Source organism: Diabrotica undecimpunctata, chromosome 2 (genome assembly GCF_040954645.1).
Source record: "Diabrotica undecimpunctata isolate CICGRU chromosome 2, icDiaUnde3, whole genome shotgun sequence".
Lineage (NCBI taxonomy): Eukaryota > Metazoa > Arthropoda > Insecta > Coleoptera > Chrysomelidae > Diabrotica > Diabrotica undecimpunctata.
The window spans coordinates 59579707-59601381 of record NC_092804.1 but is presented as its reverse complement, the minus strand read 5'-3'; the positions used below and the strand labels follow the sequence as shown (position 1 = coordinate 59601381).

Here is a 21675-nt window from a genome sequence, read left to right as displayed (position 1 = left end):
TTATCAGTAATTATTAAATTTTAAAGAGTAATTTGTGATAAAGTAGATTTTTTGTTCTCTCTATTTTATGCGTTAATATACTTAAATATTATACTAATAAATATGTTTTAAATTTAACTATAATCTAAAAGTACGTATTTTGTTTTGTTTTAGCTTGGTTAACATTCAAAAAAAGATTAGTCATGGGTTGAGAATACTACAATACTACACAATACGACCTTGGTATTTTCACAATGACAAATTTGCCAAACTTTATGATTCTTTAAATACGGTAGATAAAGAAATATTTTACGCAAATAGAGAAAAACTAAATCACGATGAATATTTGGAGAACTACGTACTCTCTGTGAGAAAGTACTGTGTGAAAGAAGATCCCTCAACTATAGCTAGTGCTAGAAAAACGTTGAATAGGTAATTATTTTACTGGTTTATTGTTCAAATATAATAAGTGTTTTTTATTTTTAAGACCTAAAGTAATTACTTTCAGCATATTCCTTCTTCTTTTTTAATAGGACATTTTACCACGTATTATTCTATCCATTTTTAGACATCCTGTTGGGTCTCTATCCAGGTTCTGTTTACATGTATCTTGTTACATGTTCCTTAAGATCATGATACATCTTATTTGACGTCTTTACTCTTTTGTGTTCTTATGATCGTTAAAATATTATCATCTTAGGTTATTACTTCTTCAAGCAATAATTTTATCAATAATTTAAGATCTGTTTTTTTTTATTTAGCTTTACGTGTCTCGACAGCGTAGGTCACTGACACAGGTACAATTTTATTACGTTACATTACAAAAATATACAGTAACATTACAATCAATAAAGAAATACATTAAATACATTAAATATTAGTACAATTATTAATTATCAAATTCTAAACTACGTTTCTTCTTATAAATTTCCTGGTAAAGCTTGTTTTCATAGAGGAAATTAGTAAGGTTTTAGAATTGATCTGACGAACTGAGAATATTTTGTAGGTTTCGACTCAAAAGATTATTTTTTCTTTCGTTGTTAAAGTGGGGACAGTCTACGAGAATATTACCACAGTGTGTGCATATAGGTGGATCTTGGGAGGTCATTAAATATGTTTATGAGTTAGTCTCGTATGGCCGATTCTAAATCGGCGAATTAAGATTTTGTTTTTTCGTGTCATGGAAGGAAACTCAAGTTTTTGACGCTGGGATGGATGTCACGAAGCTTGAAAGGGATTTTATTCCAGTGATCTTGCCAAGACATTTGGATGATATTTTTAAAATGCGACTGTAAATCTGTATGAAGTTGTATGTTTTCAGTCTCCATATTAGAAGACGAGGTTTGTTTTGCAAAGGTCGGCTAGTTCGTTACCTGGGATTCCTACATGAGAAGGAATCCAGATCATGGTTATGGATATTCCCATTGAGATTAAACTATCGAAAGAGTTTTGAATAGCTTGAACCAAAGGATGTACCGTGTACATACTTTTGAGAGAATAGATAGACGCTAAAGAGTCTGTACATATTGCTACTTTTTTACATTTTGGAGATAGTAAGTTTGTAGCTTGGAGAATAGAGAATATTTCTGCAGTGTGTATGCAGTAGAAGAGCGGAAGATTGCAAGATGTGATTAAATCTGTGTTTGAAGTTACAGCACATCCAACAGCTATAGGGCCCTTAGAAGCATCTGTGTATAAAATTTGGTCAAATCTGTTGTTAGCAATTAATTCTTTAAAGGTTTGCCTTAGAAATTGTGGATTTGTTTGATGCTTATCATAATTAGTTAACGAGAGATTAAAATCTGCTATCAATTTATTCCAGGGAGGTTTAGGTGATATTAATATTGGAGTTGTGACTGAAAAATCGATATTATTCAGATGTGGTGAGAGATACTGTGGCATAGACTGAAGTTTAATAGGAGAAGGAGAGTTTAAAAGTTCATTACTTAATAATTTATAAGCTGGGTTTTCGGTATTAGCTGAGATTCGAGATGAATATTTTAAAAGGAGTTGCCGGCGATTTAGCTAGAGGGGAAGTTCATTAGCTTCTCTGTATAAACTCTCTGCGGGGCTCGGCCTGAAGGCTCCAAGGCATATTCGGATTGCAGTGTTGTGTACAGAATTAAGAAGTTTTAAATCTGATGGGCTAACTGACATATAAATGAAATACAGAGTTTTTAATAAGTTAAGATTTGTCATGCACTTAGTTTTGAGATCTTTTAAATGGCATTTCCAAGTAAGTTTACTTCTGAAGTAGTTTGCAAGTGGCAACAGTGTCTTTGCCGCGGCAGAAAATTATTAAATCATCTGCGTAGAGTGCAAGGCCGGAAGCTCAGTTTTATTACATATATCGTTTAAAACAAGAATAAAGAGTGTAGGACTCAATACCGACCCTTGGGGAACGCCATCAGTTTGTTTGAAAGTCCTAGAGATTTTGCCATTTTCTCTTACGTTAAAGGTTCTATTTGTTAGAAATTGATTAATAAATGAAGATATGTTTCCAGATAAACTGTACTCCTCGAGTTTAGCTTTAATAAGAGGCCTATACAGAGTATCGAATGATTTTTCGATATCAAACGAAACAGCTATTAGGTCTTGTTTGCAGTGAAAGGCGTTAATGGCTGATGTTTGGAAGATTGCTAGATTGTCTGCTGTACTTCGATGCGATCTAAAACCTGATTGTGCCAAATTTATCATTTTATATTTTTCTAGAAACCACATGAGTCTTTTATTGATCGTTTTCTTCACAAGTTTGCACATTGTACATGTAAGGAAAATTGGTCTGTAGAAATTTGGATCAGTTGAAGGTTTGCCTTGTTTTTTATCAGGAATTATTATGGATTTTTGCCACAAATTTGGAAATGATTTTTTGGTCCATATTAAATTGTAAATTTCCAGCAGTTTAGCTAGGCTAGGCCTTGAAAGATTTTTAATAAAGATAAAAGGAATGTTATCTGGACCTGCAGCTGAACTTTTGCAACAGTACAATGTGTCTGATAATTCTTGTAATGTAAACGGCATATTTAGAGAAATTTGATCGGATTTTCTGCTATCAGATAAACTGGAGTTTAGATTAGTAGACATGGGAAGCTGCCAAATTGAAATAAGTCTATTTGTTGCTTTCTTATGAAAAGTTTCACCCACACACAAAAGTTAACAATTTGTTGAGTACAAGTGACTATGCTGTTTTGAGTAAGTATGGCAGAAATTTTTGAATAAGTTTTCTTTCCTGTCATGTGTTTAATTTTTTTTCAAATTTTGCTAGATTGACTGTCAGTATTTATGGATGAGACATGTTTTTTCCAAAAGTCTTTTTTGCTTATAGTAAATACTTATATTTGGCTCTTAGTTTTTTTAAGGTAATTAAATTTTCTTTAGTACTGTCTCTGCGGTATTTGTTTAATGCTGCTTTACTTTGTTGTATAACCAGAGAGCATTAAGATCTGTTTGAGATCAAGTACAACGTAAGCATATCACAAACGAATTAAGTATCTTTTATTTATTTATTTAAATACCTAGTTTCTCGGTATAATTATTTGACATTCGGTAGCGACCGATTAAATAATAATTGTATATATATGGTGTCCAGAAGTCCAGAAACTCTCCTGACAAACGAAGAGCGAAAATTCCTCAAATAATTTTAAGATAATTTAACATAATTCACTTAGTTCGAAAATGCTTATTAAGGGAGCTAGAGCTCTTTGAAGATGGCGCCTTGTTATTAGTTTTTTTTTAAACTATCTCTAGAACGCTTCTATTTAGAAAAACAAAGACTGGTACGATTATTCGTCCTCCAGAGTTGAATTCCATCAATTGCAAATTTCTAGGGCCTGTCATAGGCGTCCGTTTTGGGTAGGTCAACGGTTAGTTTAATGCCTACCCCTTTTTGTTTTTAACTTTCAAGCATTCGTGATACTAGATTATAAAATTATTAGGTATTCTAGTACTAAAAGGTACTCTTACTTGCTACGTCTTACTCACTTACTAAGTCGGTAGGATACACTGTTTTCTAGAAAAATCGATTTGAAAATTTTTCGTTTTTTCGTCATGAAAGTTAAATTCATAGGTACCTTAATTAATTTTATAAATCATCTTTTGTTTCAGTAAATGCAGCAAAAAATTCGTAAAAAAAGTAGAAGAAAAGAAACAAAAATGAAACAAAATTTTATTTAAAGGTTTTTAAAACTAAAGTATTTATTACGATGTAACTAAACTAAGATAAAAGAACAAGTATCAAAGGTAGATGGTTACAAAAGCTGCTCAATGTGATGATCATTAGTCTCTATGCTAAAATTTACCCTTGTGCTTAGAGAACGCCGCTTAAAAAACGAAAAATTTTTATATCGATTTTTCTAGAAAACGGTGTATCCTACTGACTTAAAGTAATAGTACTTTTTAGTACTAGAATACCTGAAATTTATCTTTAAGTGCACTAGTGGGAGTTTTTTCTTAGTCTTGTCATTTCTTTAACATTTTTGTGTAGATTAAAAAGATAGTATGATTTTTAAATCTCTTTACATTTATCTTTAAAGTTATCTTCTTTGTCTGCTTTATCATCTTTCTGGTCTTGTAGTTAGTCTCCATTTATTTAATATTATCTTTGTTCTCTGTCTCCGTTGCTCCATCATATTGGAATGAAGTCTTTAGTATTTCTTTGCTCGGTTCCAGTACATATTGTTTTAGTCGATCCCAGTGCTCGTCAATATTCTTGGTGTCTATACTCAATTCGGTACACTTCATGTAACGGTCATGTTCATGTAATGTGCAGTTCGTGTTGAAGGCATTTTTTTACGTTGGGTTCTTTAAGCTTTTTTTGTTTCAATTGTAGCGATTCTTTGATGTCTTTTAATGTTTTTAATTGTGATTGTTATCCGGGTGATAAGTGGGTTGTGATCTGAAGCCACGTCTGCTCAGGGATATGGTCTCCTAGCTTGAAAAGCATTACAGTATTTTTCATTTATCATAATGTATTCTATCTGATTCCTAACTTTTTTCGGTGTATCTGCAAGCGCTCGCCATGTATATTTTCAATCTGTTCTTTTCTTGAATAATATTTGCATCTTACTAGGATCTTAATTTTTTCTTTGACGAACAAGTATAAAAAATCGACATTATTTCTACTTAAAGTCCTATCACTAGAAATATTAAATTTACAATACTTCGAAAAAATAAGCTGAAGTTTTCTTAGATAGCTTTCAGAACGGTATCTTAGAGGCCATCAGTGCTCGACATTAATATTCATTAAATACATTCTCATTCATTTCATTTTATTCGTTTATTATTTCGACTTCGTCGATTATTGCAGCAACGATTTTTTATTATTTTGTGTCGCAATTCTGACGTGTTGGTCTATTTGAAATCTTTTGTCGAAGGTGAACTAAAGCAAAAAGATAACTAAGTATTTAGCCATTAGTAACTAAAAGCAGTTCTTCAGTGTACGGTAAAAACTCGGATCTAGTTACGGTAAAAAAATCACCAAAATAGAGATATTTTTTCCATATTTTAGTTTTTAGTTTTTATTAACATATTTTCTAACATTTTCACGTACAAGACGTGTATGAAAGATGTATGAAAAACTGTATCTGTCACTTATATTTTGCAAAATTTGACAAGCATATGAAAGCCTCATATACAGTGTGTCTACGTAACTTGGAACCATTTGGGAAAATTTTTTATTATTAATTTTACTAATTACTACTTTAATGGCAGCTATCAAATCTCTGAGAAACAACAAGTCACCGGGAATCGATAACATTGCTGCTGAAATACTTAAAGCTAATCCGCATCTAACTGCTGAACTTTTGCTCCCCATAATCCGAGAGGTGTGGGAAACAAACCACATTCCATCGGGCTGGAAAAAAGGTAACATTATCAAGCTTCCAAAAAAAGGCAACCTCACACTGTGCAAAAATTGGAGAGGAATAACCTTGCTTATTGTCAAATAAAATTTTACGACCATCATACTGAAAACAATAACAAACAAGGTTGAGTTTCGAGCTAATCAATCAGGCTTTAGACCAGAATCCTACTGCATAAACCACATTAATACTGTGAGGGTAATAATGGAACAATCGGTTGAATGGAACACACCCCTATACAAGGTTTTTGTTGATTTTGAACGTGCCTTTGATAGCCTGTCTCACGCTGCTGTATGGAAAATTTTAGAGCTAAGAAACATCCTGCAAAAAATAATTTCTATTATAAAGTGCTTTCTCCGTTTCTTTTTAACATAGCTATGTTCTCTCCAAACTAGACTCCGACACAAGAGGGATATAATGGACGTTAACCACACGCCTAAGCGATCTAGAATACGCGGACGATATCTGCCTATTAGGTCAAAGGTTCCAAGATCTGGCTTACCAATTGGAAACACTTTCCACTAAAGCTAATAAAATAGGTTTAAAAATCAATATTAGTAAAACCAAGTCCATGAGAATAAATGCAGGGAACAACATTCTATTTACTATCGACAATATGCAGATTGAAAATGTGGAAAACTTTACGTATCTTGGAAGTGTCATAACAGAAAACGGAGGTACAGAAGACGATATTTGGAGATCAAAACCCTGTTTGGAGATCTGGCGAGTATACTACAAGGACAAAGATCCGAATATTCCGATCAAATGTCATGCGTGTTCGACTCTACGGATGTGAAACCTGGAAAATGATAAACACCCTCACAGACAAACTGCAGGTCTTTGTTAACAAATGTCTACGAAGAATTGTTCGTATATTCTGGCCTAACACCATCAGAAACGAAGATCTGCTACACCTGACCGAACAAAAAAGGGTACAAAATGAAATCAAGTCAAGAAAGTGGGGTTGGATCGGTCACACACTCCGAAAAAATAGTTCCAGTATCGCAAAGACTGCCTTAGAGTGGAATCCTCAAGGGAAAAGAAAAAGAGGTCGCCCAGTACAAACTTGGAGAAGATCCATCATGGACGAGATAAGAGGCCAAGGAAAGTCTTGGAATGAGGTGAAGGCCTTAGCGCAAAATAGAACCCGATGGCGTGTTTTCACTGAAGCTCTATGCTCCACTTAGGAGTTCAAGAACCTTATATATATATATATATATATATATATATATATATATATATATATATATATATATATATATATATATATATATATATATACTTTAATGGCAATAACCCACAATTGAAGTTTAAAATAAGTTTATTGACGTTCCAATTTCCACTTCGGAAATCGTTCTCAAAATACAAACATTAATAAATTAAACAAATTTTGTTTTTTGTCACTTAATGCAAAATTCTTCTAATAATTTAATTTTATCTAACATTGACAATTCAGACATATATTACACATTTTAAAGTAGACGACTTTAAAATAATATTGCGAATATAGCTAAGTTGCGTTTCTGGAACGACTTTATTGAAAGATAGATCGATTACATAAAATTAACTGAATATCCGTCAAAAAAAATTATAGCATGTGATTCGTCTAAAAAGACAACCACTTACCATGATAACAGCTCCTGTTAGTAAATCCATAGTAAATCACGAGCAAAAAACAGGAAAAAAACCTCATAATACTATTCCGACGTGGTAAGTATTTGGTCTTACATTAAGGTTTTTTTTTCTGGTTTTTTCCTCATGATTTACTAAGGAATCACTAACAGGAGAATTTTACTGTCATTATGGCATGTGTTTGTCTTTTTAAAGACGAATTACGCGCTATGATTTTTTTATACGTTACGTAGACAAACTGTATATAGATTTCTGCTAGCAAAAACAGCAAAGAGTAAATCTTTATAACTATCGGACTATTATACGTATTCGAATTTTTTGTGAGCACTAATTATCATACTGGCAATAACATTTTAAAATTTTTAGCTTTTAAAACAGAAAAACATTCAAAAATAAACTAAATTAAAATTATAATTTTGCTGCAAAAGGTAAACCTTGTCATAGTCTAAATAAAGGTCTGTAAAAGTCTGTATAAAGGTCCAACTAAGATCCAACTAATCTAACTAAGAGCACCGAGATTTTTATGCATTTTTACAAATTTTAGTTGTATTTATCCACTTAATAAAGGCATTCAAGGAATTATATTGTTATTGTTATAGTGCTAAATACCAAACAGATTTAACAGCACCATTTATTTCCATTCAAACTACGAATAACAGGTATTTCTCCCAGTTATTAAATGAACTTTTACCTATTGTAAAATACTAACAACGTTTTACTTCGATTTATATAAAAATAATATGCAAAATATTTACTAGTTGCAAAAAATATGCAAAATATGCTCTGTGTATATTTGCGTAAGTTTGCTAATGAGTAATGCTTTCTTTTCGTCCTCTTCATACAGTGTGTAAAAGCCAAATGGAATAAATTCATTATTTAGGTTACTGTACATTTTTATAAAAAATCCCGAAACACGTAAAATTTAAATTATAACTTGACATTCTTTAACGTGAAAATGCAACCCCTACCTTCAACCCCCGTAGAATGACAGGTACAACCCCCAATTTTTAAAATAGGAAGTATAGGCTAGTGATATATCGTTTGAAAGGTCATTTGTTTCTCCATTCAAAAATGTTGTCGCTTTCAAGTTTATTAAGATTAATTAAGATAAAATAAATTAAAATCATGTGCTTACCGAAATTCGCTATAATACAATAAAAAACTAAAATGTAATGCAAAACGTAATAAAATGTAGAACACGAAAAAGAACTATGAATGTTAATGAAGTAGATGTTCAAAATGTTCACCACGAACGTCTTGGCAACATCCTAATCTCAAATAAAACTGTCTTCTAACATTATTTAACATAACAGGCGTGATCGACCTAATCGCAAGCGTTATTCGTTCTTTTAAGTCATTTAAATCAGAAGGTTTAATTTTGTACACATGGCTCTTCACATATCCCCATGAAAAGAAATCTAATAATGTAAGATCAGGTGATGGCCATTCAATCGATCCTCGCCTCCCTATCCACCGATTGGGAAATATTGTATCGAGGTACTGCCGAACATTAAGTTGGTAATGTGGTGGTGCTCTATCCTGCTGAACCCGTATCGTATTTGCTGGAACTTGAGGGTTTCCTGGATCAGGATATACATTTGCCAACGTTGGAATGACATCATTTTGAAGTAGTGCCAAATAATTGTTGGGGGAATCCCCAAAGGGACCAATGATATTGTTTCCTACAATCCCTGCCCAAACATTAACCTTTTGAGGGTATTGAGTGTGTTCTTCTCTCATCCAGTGAGGATTTTCCGTGGCCCAGTAGCGGCAATTTTGCCGATTAGCATGACCGTCAAGTGAAAAAGTACACTCGTCAGAAAACATAACGTCTTCTAATTGTATAATATTGTTATCCAACATGTCCATCATTTGCTCACAAAAAAAAGTTCTCGTAGCAACATCGTCTTCCATAAGCTCCTGAGTAGGTATCATCTTATAGGGATGCAATTTATTTTCTTTTAATATGTTTACTATCGATGTATGGTTAGCATTGAATGTAGTGTCTACTCGATGTATGTGGATTTTCCTGAAACTCAAGCAACACATCTAATTTGAGTTCATCACTCGGTGCATTGGCAGCTGTTTTTTTTTATCTGCCTTACATGACCAAACTCGCGAAACTGCTTCTCTATTTTACTTATTGTTCCTTGGGATATAGGCGGTAAATTAGGAAATTTCTCATGAAATAGGCGAGTTACTTCCTGTTGTGTTCGGGTGTTATCTCCGTAACCAATCATTTGTAAAACTGTTATTTAATGCATTTCCGTTAATCTAACCATTTTTCAGACTTGAATTGAACTTTTTACTTAAATTAAAATACCATCTAAAAACCGTATTGCTATGGTTTTTGCTCACTTTCTCATTATCAAGACCTAAACGGGAAATAAGTTTTGAGTATATTTTAGCGAATTTCGGTAACCATATGATTTTAATTTATTTTATTTTAATTAATCTTAATTAACTTGAAAGCGACAACATTTTTAAATGGAGAATAAAAAGACCTTTCAAACGATATATCACAAGCCTATACTTCCTATTTTACAAATTGGGGGTTGTACCTGTCATTCTAAGGGGGTTGAAGGTAGGGGTTGCATTTTCACGTTAAAGAATGTCAAGTTATAATTTAAATTTGACGTGTTTCGGGATTTATTTATAAATATGTACAGTAACCTAAATAATGAATTTATTTCATTTGGCTTTTACACACTGTATAAATTTTAATGTGTTACTACGCTTCAATCAAAATTCCATGCTTTTCTTGTTATAACTCTTCAATATAAATATATTTTGTTTTTTTGTAATTACATTCACTTTTTAGATTCTTTAAAATCGTCTTTAGATATAAAATAATATTCTAAAGGCACCTGAAATAAATTATTTTAAATTCTTGTGCCTATTTAAACACTAGTTAAATATTTATCTACTTAACAGTATTATTTACATGTGTGATTAACACTTCAATTGTTTTAGGTTATACTGCTTAGATTTACTAAAGGACATTTTATTCTATGGATTGCTGTTATGGTTATTTTATGGTTTTGTAGCCAAGTTGTTTGTAGCTGTTGGAAATCCTTTAGTTTGATATTTTATTTTATATTTTGGAACTATTGCAATATTTATATGTTTAATAACTTTTGTACCATTTGGAAATAAAATATCTATTTATAAAATATGGTCTAATAAAAAAATAAATAAGTATAATTTACTTTACTTTAAAAACACTTTAACCTTCTGAACTAACGTAACTAGCGCGGTCAATACTTATGTATGTTAATGATGTGAGTAAATACTTTCCAACAAGACGACAAAAGAGGCGAGCATAAAATATTCAAGACAATCATTCAGCTACAAACGAAAAATATTAAAATAATATGATAATAAATGAAACCATGAATATAACAGGAGAACAGCATAAACTATATACCTCCGAACTCAGGAATAGAGTTAAAAATGAAAAAAAAAAAAATTAATATCAGGAGATATCTCAGTAGTAGGAATCAGCAAAATTAGGAGAGGAGAGAGTGGTACACATTGATACATAGTACACAATAAAACACTCTTATTAACTAATCAAAGTTGCCGCCACATTGCCTATAACACTCTTATAGAAGCCGTACAAAATGCTACACCTGCGAACAATACAGGTAGTAAAGTCCAATACATCCCAGCTGAAATTAAAAAGTTGGTAGCTTAAAAAAGGAAAGCTAGGACCAAATGGCACCAAACCCATGCCTCAGTAGACAAGACTACATTAAACAGGCGAAGCAATCAAGTAAAATCCAAACTTAAAGAGGCACAAGAACTGTCATTTACAAACTACATAACAAATCTAAACCGGTACGATAACTCAATATGGAAACCGATCAAAAACTCCAAAAAACCCAAGACTCCGCTACCTTCAATTAGAAACGAATTTAGACCAACACTACAGTGGGCCAGAAGTAATGAAGAAAAAAGAACGCTATTTGCCGAGCACCTATCTCAAGTATTTACTCCCAACAACGGCGCTCCAGGCATTGAAATTGAAAGGGACATAAATAAGATTCCAGAGAACATACCAGTAATTAGACCACTAACCAAAAATTAAGTTCAACAAGAAATCCAATATTTAAAAATTAGAAAAGCTACAGAGCTGGACAAAATAACATCCAAAATGATAAAGGAACTACCAGATAAAGGAATCATACTAATTACTCTCATCTTCAATGCTTTTCTACGATTAAACTACTAGCCAAAGCTCTTTAAAACCGCTGAAATAATACTAATCCCAAAAGCAGGAAAAAATCCAAACGAGGTTTCATCATATAGGCCAATAAGCCTACTACCAGTCGTATCCAAAATAATTGAAAGGTTACTGTTACAAAAAATCAACTCAGACCCCAATACGGAGGAATGGATACCCAACCACCAATTTGGCATTCCAAAAAACACTCGACAATACATCTGGTTCATATAATAGTACACACCATAAATTCTGCAATGGAAAGCAAACACTACTGCACAGGTGCATTTCTAGATGTTAGTCAAGCCTTTGATAAGATTTGGCACACAGGTCTAATTTTCAAAATTAAGAAATATTTACCCATCACGTACTTGAAACTGTTAAAATCCTATCTGAGTGGGAGAGAATTTCGAACAATGGACCAATATTATACGCGCTATACACAGCAGATCTACCCTCCATTAATGAAACCATCACTGGCATGTTTACAGATGATGCTTTCATCCTTGCAGCTGACGAAAATCCAATTATAGCATCTAACATTCTACAGGTACAACTGAATGAAATCGAGACATGGTCTTACCAGTGGAAAATTAAAATGAATGAAACAAAATCACTCCAAGTGACTTTTACCTTGACAAGAGATCCGTGTCCCCCAGTTTCACTTTATGATATCCAACTTCCCCAATTCTCTAGCACTAAATACCTAGGAATACACCTTAACTCAAAACTCACTTGGAAAGAACATATTCTTAAGAAGTGGAAACAAATTGACCTAAAAATGAAAGATCTAAACTGGTTAGTAGGCAGGAAATCGAAACTAAGCCTTGAAAACAAAATCCTTGCATACAAAACCGTCATAAAAATCTGGACGTATGGAATCCAACTCTGGGGAAGTGCGAGCAAGTCAAACACAGCCATAATTCAAAGATTCCAATCAAAAATACTCCGAACGATTGCTGATGCACCTTGGTATGTGTCAAACCTAATACTTCACGAAGATCTAAGAATCCCATTAGTACAGGATGTAATCACTAAATACAGCACGAAGCACCATGAAGAACTAGAATCACATAGTAACCCTTTACTCCAACCTCTGCTAGAACACAAAGCCAATAGGAGACTCAAAAGGAACTGGCCAGCTGACCTGAAAAACGGATAAAGTGGTCTTGTCACTGGAGAAGACCTCACCAAGCCAATAGGAGCCCCTTGCTCCGCAGCCAGCAAATTAGCTTATAGAACTTTATTTGTGTTTTGATTGCTGAAGATTGTGTCATAATAAATAAAAAAATAACATTACCACGAGCTCTGCAACGGATACTCCATAATGTATTGCGTCCGCCGACAATAGTTTGTTTTAATATACGGAGCAGTAAAAATTATAACAATGTGTTGTATTGTTCTTTGTGCCTAAAATTTAAAAACTGGAGCTTTTATAAAAGGGTATGTTGCCTATAAATAAATACTTTTAGTTTCCGTACTTATGTCGTTATAATACGTATGATGAGTGCCTTTTAACCTATAAATATCGTTGCCAATAATTGCCGGATTTTAAGTTTACATCCAACTAAAACTTTAAATCTGTAGTAGTACACATTGAAATATATAGTGGTGGTACACAATGACACATGTTTCATTGTGTACCATACTAAATCATTATATACCAATGGCATTATATTGCAGGTGTACCGTGCTAAGGAGGAGGAAAGAAAGATTAAGAACCCAATTTAGAAGTGAACAAATGGCCGCAGCAGTCATAGAGGTTAAAAAAAAATGGAACTGCACTTCGCGTTGCGGCAGATTATGTTTGGCACAAATTTTACCACATTAACCCTTAAGTACCATGGCGGGGTCAAAATTGACCCTCCGCGTTTTTAATGCCAAGTTTCGCTACCGAAACATAGATTGAGCATTGCGCGCTATTTACTAATCTTCGACCGGTAGGTGATTTATCGATCTACGAAAATTCCGTTAGTTTATCTGTTACTACTGCAGAGTTAGGCACGCATAGGGTCAATTTTGACCCGCTTATGATATAAGTGTTTCTAGTGCAATTAACGAGTAATTTGAAATGGCGGGGTGTAGTCGCAATATACGTCCTCTGACTCAGAAAGAACTTGAAGAGGGGGGACAAAAAATTATGGACAATGGACTAGATAGTGACAGTGAGTTTTTAGACCAGGCTAGTGAACACAGTGATCACGGAACAGACGGTGAAGAGGAATGAGACGATGATGACGAAAAAAATTGGCAAATTAATAATTCCGAAACTGGTAGTGAATATTCGGGTGAAGAAAGTGATATAGCTGAATCAAGGGATGTGTTTTATGGCAAAAATAGGTACAAGTGGTCTAAAACTTCTCCCACCTTTTCTCGTACACGTAAGCATAATTTAATTAGTCATTTACCTGGGAAAAAGTTACCCATTTAGTGATGGGAAAAGCTCGAGCTAGTATGCCAGAGAAACCAGTTGATGCTTGGGAATGTATTATTAGCCACGATATATTGCAAGAAATTCTTGAGAAAACCAATGAACAAATAACTAGTATGGCTTCTAAATATAATTTACACAATTTATCGTGTCAATATACCAATCATCTTGACATAATTGAATTAAAGGCCTTCTTAGACTTATTATATTTAGCTGGGGTATTTAAATCCAATAATGACGATTTAAGGTCTTTATTTGCTACGAATGGTACTGGCCGTGATATATTTCGAGCAACCATGTCACTAAACCGATTTTATTTTTTGCTTGGAAGCCTTTGTTTTGACGACCCAGCTACTAGACAAGAACGTATTGCGCGCAGAGATAAACTGGCAGCTATATCCAATATTTTTAATATGCTTATAATTAATTGCCAGTCCAATTATAGCTGTGGTGAATATCTCATAATAGATGAAATGCTTATTGCATTTAGAGGAAGGTGCCAATTCAGGATGTATCTCAAAAATAAGCCAGACAAATACGGTCTGAAAATGCAGTGTTTAGTAGACTCTAAAACACATTATTTATACTGGAAAAGATACACGCAGAGCAAATCCAAAAAAAGTTATCCATCCCCACTCTAGATGTTTTGACACTTATTCCACCAATTTCTGGTACAAATAGAAACATAACAGCAGATAATTGGTTTTCGTCCATTGAGCTCATAAAAGAAATAAGAAGCCATAAAATTTCATATCTTGGAACTCTAAAAAGAAATAAAAGAGAGGTTCCTGCTGAATTTCAACCCCAAAAAAACAGACCACCTAATTCTGCCTTATTTGGTTTTACAGGAAGCGAGAGCCTTGTGTCTTTTGTTCCTAAGAAAAATCGTGCAGTGTTGTAAGTATCAACTATGCATCATTCCAATACAATGGTTAATGGAAAGCCAGAGATTATAAATTTTTACAACGAGACAAAAGGTGGGGTGGATTCATTGGATAAGAAATGTGCATGCTATAAAACTGGCAGAAGAACTCGTAGATGGCCTCAAGTAATATGGTTTCGCATTTTGGACATTGCAGGATTAAATGCTAACGTAATTTTTAATGGAGTTCAGCAAAATCAAATAATGGAAAGAAGATTGTTTCTAACCACTTTAGGTCAAGAACTTATTAAGGCCCATTTAACTCGTAGAACTCAGCAAACAGCAAATCCAGAGCCACAACGACGAAAAAAAGAGGGGAAAGTGTAAAATATGTCCATATTCAAAAACCAAAAGAAAGAAAGCTCATCGTGCGATAAATGTCGAGATTTTATTTGCAAAAATCATTCCCGCATACAGACTTTATGCATAAGCTGTGTTGAAAATTAAGGTAAAATCATGCTTGTCATTTTTTTTATTTTAGGTAGGAGCTATGATACCTAGATTTCACCATTGGATATAAAAAAACTGCACATTGTTATTATTTTTCTTATAATTCGAGAAAGTACATAGCTATGTTAATTTGACTGAATACAAAAGTTTTTTTTTAAATAAAGTTATATCTAATTAACCAAATTCGTTTATTTTTATATAAATGTAAAAGTAGCTGTAAACAAAATAATTTAAAATAAAACAAGTTAAAAAAACAATATTTTTTGATACAAAAAACAATGGGGGGGGGTCAAATTTGACCCTGCCATGGTACAAATGTAACTATTTTTGGCGATGGTAGTTAAGGGTTAAAGAGATATGTTCTAAAAGAAAAAAATTAACCAAATGGAAAAATAAATTATGCTTTTAGATTAGTATTTAACACAGAGCATGAGACGTCGACGTGTGATTACATCAAGAACTGTAGAAAAGTGGATTTTTGGTTTAATACTCTAAAAGTCAGAGAATTGACATATGAAATGGCTGCTAAAAAAAATCACTATGCCAGAATCTTGGAAGGACAACAAATGTGCAAGCAAAGATTTGTTAAGGGCATTTATTAAAAGAAATTCATCATTAAGCCTCAGATGGCTAAAAGGATGTTCACTGTCAAGATTTACTTCATTTACGAAACGAAAAATTGGAGCATACATACGTAAAATATTCATCAATTGTTGAAGACATTCGCATCTACAATTTAGAAGAAACTGCTAGGTAGTACGACTGTCCTATGACCACATAAAGTTGGGGCACAAAAAGGTGTTAAACACCTGAACTAGTGCTAACTAACTCACTCGCTACTACTTGTGTAATAATTCGAGCAAATGAAACATTTCTACCCCCGGTCATTGTTTTTCTTCCGCCCTCCGACAGGAACATTAAGCCTAACTAATCCAAGTGGATGGATGACCCCCCAACTATTCACGCAAGTATTACATCATTATAATAAACATACTGGTGCTAGAAAAGAAAACCCGTGTTTATTATTATTATGACGATCCAATCCCATATGTATCTGGAAATAGCAGAAAAAGCAAAAGCTAATTGCATAGTAATTTTAACCTTACTCCCACACTCCCGCAGTAAGATACAGTCTTTGGACAAATCAGTTTTTTTCCTTCAAAAACTATTACAATATTGCGATTGATTCATGGCTTCGTAACCACCCCCGCGTTCCTATGACACTACCAAATAGCAGAATGTGCTGGTATTGCCCACTCAAAATCAATGATACCTGAAAATATTATGAATGGCTTCAAATCTACAGAATATCTACCCTTTTAATAAACGCATTTTTAGTGAAACTGATTTTCTACCATCGTCGGTTAATGACAGACAGATTGATTATTTTGAAAACTATGACAAACAAAAAGCTATGGTTGTACTAAGAGATTTTACCAATCATACAAAAAATGCATCTGTATCTTCATCTTCAGTTAATATAGCTTCTACTTCATCTAATACAACCCAAGAATCTGAACAGAACTCGACCCTTGAAATATAATATCTTCGACATCAAAAAGTCCTTTTATTAGCTTATTCGATATAACAGGGTTTTCCTAAGGCCGCACCCAGAAAAAATTTAAATCGTAGACGGAAACCAAGTAAAAATTCTATAGTTCGACTCGAGCAGCCGAACAGTACGGACGTGAGAGAGAAGCGTGCTTAGGTGGGGGCGACTGACCTATTGTCAACGGAGCTTTTCAGCTCCCGGTGGGTAAGACACCGAGTGTGGCATAGGCACTTGTCCTACATATTAGCGAAAAGCGGATGCGAGGTTGTTACTAGTTAAACCGTCGAGGAGCTGTTTTTATAGGCTCCTCGCGGAGGCTATAATAGCTTCGCGTTTGCGAAGAATTCGGGATCACCTCAGTGTGTCGTCAGGGATGACACTGTAAGGCCTTGACATTTGACAAGGTCGGACAGAAACGGCCCCTGCTCCTGAGGTGTGAGAAACAGCAAGAGGATCCCTCACTGTGAATACAGGGAGTGAACTACCGCGAGGTACCTGGGACGGCACCCAGTAAGCCGTACTGACAGCGGTCAGTCGGTGGAAAAAAAACAGAGTCGTCTAAGTAGAATTTTCTTATATCTTATGAACTATTTGTTCACTGCCTTACGGCAATATGAGTGATATTCCCCCCCCAGAAAGTGTTGTCACGCAGGTGACAACACAACAAGAAGAAGAGAATGATTTAGTTGAATCATCAAACCCCTCTGTTGACAGCTCGATCGAGCTATATAATAAATTTATTAAATCGACTAATCCCGCGATCGACGACATAGAAATCGTAATATCTGACGATGACTCCTATCTGCCCGAGTCGGAGGAAGAAAAAAGCGAAATCGACACCGATGACGATATCAATACGATGGACGCCATCGACGAAGAGCCGAGCCCAGCTGCAGAATCGCGCGAAGCCCCACCCCCAACTGTAGTAGAGACACAACCCGCCGTGGACAACGTCTCCAAAAATGAAGCCGAGCCCGAAATCGGCAAGAAAATGAAAAGGCTAAGGCCCAAAGAAGACTCTTCGGAAGACGAAGAAGTAAAGAAAAAGGCCAGAGAAATGGCGGAAAGGGAAAAAGCCAATGAGCTTTTAAGGTCGGTCAATGTACTGACGGAACAGATCAAATCCCTTAAAGAAGAAAGCCGTATCCGCGAGGAAAAGGCAAATAAACAAATCCAAGACCTTCTCGCTCAGATGACTGAGCTGAGAAACGAAAACAAAGAAAAGGACAAGGAGATACAAAAACTTGTACAACATATAATGGCATTAACAGCAGCCAAGGAGAAAGAAGAGTCAATAATGGAAATCGACCCGTGGAAAGCCTCCCTCGATAATGACGTTGTAAAGCTAGTGGAACTAGGAATCGGTTCACCTCCCCCCGTAAAGCCATCCGGTAGCAAAGGCAAGCCTAAAGAGCCGGAAAGAATCATAACAACCAAAGAACCTGCAGGTTGGACACAAGTCCAAAACAAAAAAGGAAAAAAGACAGGCACCACTACTGAGAAATCAGACAGTAGTGTGAAAACAAAAATAAGCGTCGCCGAAAAGCAGACGCAGATAATAAATCAGCGGAAAGAAATCGAATTTAACAAGGCTGCGAAAGAGGCTCATGAAAGAAGCCAGAAAAAGAAAACTGCCCAAAATAACGTGAGCAAAAATAGCCAAGTTGAAAAAGAAAACGACGTACCAAAAGACTCACCGCAAACAAGCGAGGAGCCTATAGTAAAAGAGCCGAAACCACCGGCGATAATCCTAAAAACTGTAGGAGAACACCAAAAAATCCTGCAGAGAGCAGCCAACCAAGGCATAATATCAGTCAATAAGTTTGCACGATCAGGCAGATCGATTGTTATTAACACAAAAACCAGAAAAGATTACCTAGGAATGGTACACATCCTAGAAGAACACAGTCCAAAAATAGAATTCATCGCATATCCCATAGATAGCGATAAACTAAAAAGAGTCATTATAAAAGGGCTATCTGCTACTACTAGCACAGTAGCAATTAAAGACGAACTATACAATAAAGGAATAGAAGCAACAAGGGTGATCAATATGATCTCCAAAAAAGCTGATAAAAAAGTACTGCCACATTTCATCGTCACCCTCAAAGAGGAAGACGTTGCAAAAATTAAAAAAATATCTGATATATGCTACATGCGAATCTATGTGGAGGATGAATTCAAAATCACAAAAGACACCCTACAGTGTTATAACTGTCAAGGGTTCTATCACAGCTCAAAGGCTTGCCATTGCGGATCCAGATGTGTAAAATGCGGAGAAAACCACATCAGTAACGACTGTGAGAAGAGCCGGGAAACCGACCCCAAATGTGCAAACTGTGGTGAAGCGCACACAGCAAATTATAGAGGATGCTCTAAGGCCCCCAAAAAGAAAACACCTGCCCCAACAAGACCGGTAGGAAGACCCATAAACAGCGCTCCAATCAACAAAGGAGTCAGCTACGCACAGGCAGCGAAAAAATCCGCTGAAACCACCTCAGAATCTCCAGCACAACCACAAGAAGTGTCGGTACAGGACGCAGCTACCCTCATCGCAAACTTCCATACAGAGTATAATAACAAAATGATGGAAATGATGTCCATGATGGACAAAGCAACAAAAATGATGACTGCATTTGGAGAAGCCGTCCGAAAATGTTAGCAAACCAAAACGAAGATCTACGCATTGGGTCATGGAATTCCGGCGGAATATTCAAAAAGATCAACCTTCTGGATGAAATAATAAACAGATTAGAGCTCGATATCGTAGCTCTTCAAGAAACCAAACTAGTGGAAAGGAAAAAAACAAAATTTCCAGGCTACGATATCTATAGAACGGATCATAGAGCATTATCAGGAGGAACAGCTATATTAGTCAAAAGGGGACTCGAACACGAGCACATCCCAACACCAGACGGACTGGTGACAATGGAAGCCACAATTATTCGACTTAAGGCCAACAACGAAACACTAAAAATAGTGTCAGCTTACGTTAGACCACATGATCCGATATTCAACGAAGATTTGAGCCTAATACTGAACTCAGAAGAGCCAACTATAATTATTGGAGACCTAAATGCTAGATCTCCCAATTGGTTTGACAGGACGACCAACCGAAACGGAAGATATCTCTGCAACCATCTCGAGAACAGACCGAACACATATGTCATCGGACCAACAGAACCGACATGTTTCCACGGAGAACTCCCTACGTATCTCGACATTGCAATCCTACACAACGTGGGTCAACAATACGAGATACACTCTCTAAATGAAGGCGATTCGACACATAACCTAATCGTCCTGACCCTGGGCGCAACAGAATTGAACTATTTGCAGCCCCACAACAGAAAGAAAACAAGTTGGCCAAACTTTCGAAGAATTGTGAGCGAGAACATCGGTAATATCCCAACAATTAATAATATTACAGAACTAGAAGACAGTGTAATAAAACTAGAACAAGCAATAAACAATGCTATCGATGCCAGCTCCAAAACCGAAACAATCACAAGACAAAAAGGAAGATTCAGGGATATAAGTATAGAACTTCAAAACCTAATCAAAGAGAAAAACCGGAAAAGAAGAAGAGCCTACCGCACAAGAATGGTAGAAGACAAAAGGATTGCAAATGAGCTAGACAGGGAAGTGAAAAAACAACTTCAAAATCATAGAAATGAAAGCTGGGACTCCTATATCGATGAGCTAAATCCTAACAAATCCGCCTTCTGGAAGTTATCTAAAATCCTTCGAAAGGACAAGAAACCCATACCTCCCCTACACGGAGTAAACGGGATTGTCCATACGGAAATCGACAAAGCCGAAGTCATGAAGGACGAACTAGAAAGGGCGTGTAGAAACAACGAAGACCCCGACGATGACATAGACTTTGAAGAAGAGGTAGAAAGAACAGCGAGAAGACTTAGAAGGAAAAAGGGCAGAATAGGTATTACACATACATCTCCCGAAGAAATAAAGGAACTTATAAAAATGACAAATGCCAAAAAAGCCCCAGGACCCGACAACATCACAAATAGGGCGCTGAAAAATCTACCAACAAAAGCTATTGTTTATATCACTAACATAATAAACAACATGCTAAAACTACGATATTTCCCAGATAGGTGGAAAGAGGCACACGTAATAATGATTGCAAAACCTGGTAAAAACGGCACATTTCCGCAAAATTACAGACCTATCAGCTTATTATCATCTATAAGCAAGATAGCGGAAAGAGTTATACTAAAAAGACTCAATGAAGAATCACAAATGCTAGGAACCATACCAGAGGCTCAATTCGGGTTCAGAAGCGAACACTCCTGTGAATTACAGGTACTACGACTTACAGAATTCATCACCAAAGGATTTAATGAAAAAATGTACACAGCTACAGCTTTTCTGGACGTCAGCAAAGCCTTCGACAGAGTCTGGCACCATGGACTCATCTATAAAATGAATGAATTTGGTTACAGTGAGGCGATGACATGCCTCCTTGCGTCATATCTTGCCAACAGAAGGTTCAGAGTTCGAATAGGGGCAACCCTATCCGAAGTCGGGACCCTGGAGGCGGGTGTGCCTCAGGGAGCGGTGCTGTCGCCGTACCTGTACACCATCTATACGGCCGACACG

General features: G+C 35.4%; 1 protein-coding gene across 2 annotated transcripts in view; it reads left to right on the top strand.

Annotated features, from left to right (window-relative positions):
* LOC140434614 (putative fatty acyl-CoA reductase CG5065) overlaps nucleotides 1-10673 on the top strand; it is a 132243-nt gene extending 121570 nt beyond the window's left edge. For both annotated transcript variants that reach the window (XM_072523002.1, XM_072523003.1), the window contains 2 exons: nucleotides 154-411; nucleotides 10443-10673. In XM_072523002.1, coding sequence (XP_072379103.1) covers nucleotides 154-411; nucleotides 10443-10554 — 370 coding nt within the window. In that variant the 3' untranslated portion in view covers nucleotides 10555-10673. The remainder of the gene's footprint in view (nucleotides 1-153; nucleotides 412-10442) is intronic.
* The last annotated feature ends 11002 nt before the right edge of the window (nucleotides 10674-21675 follow it).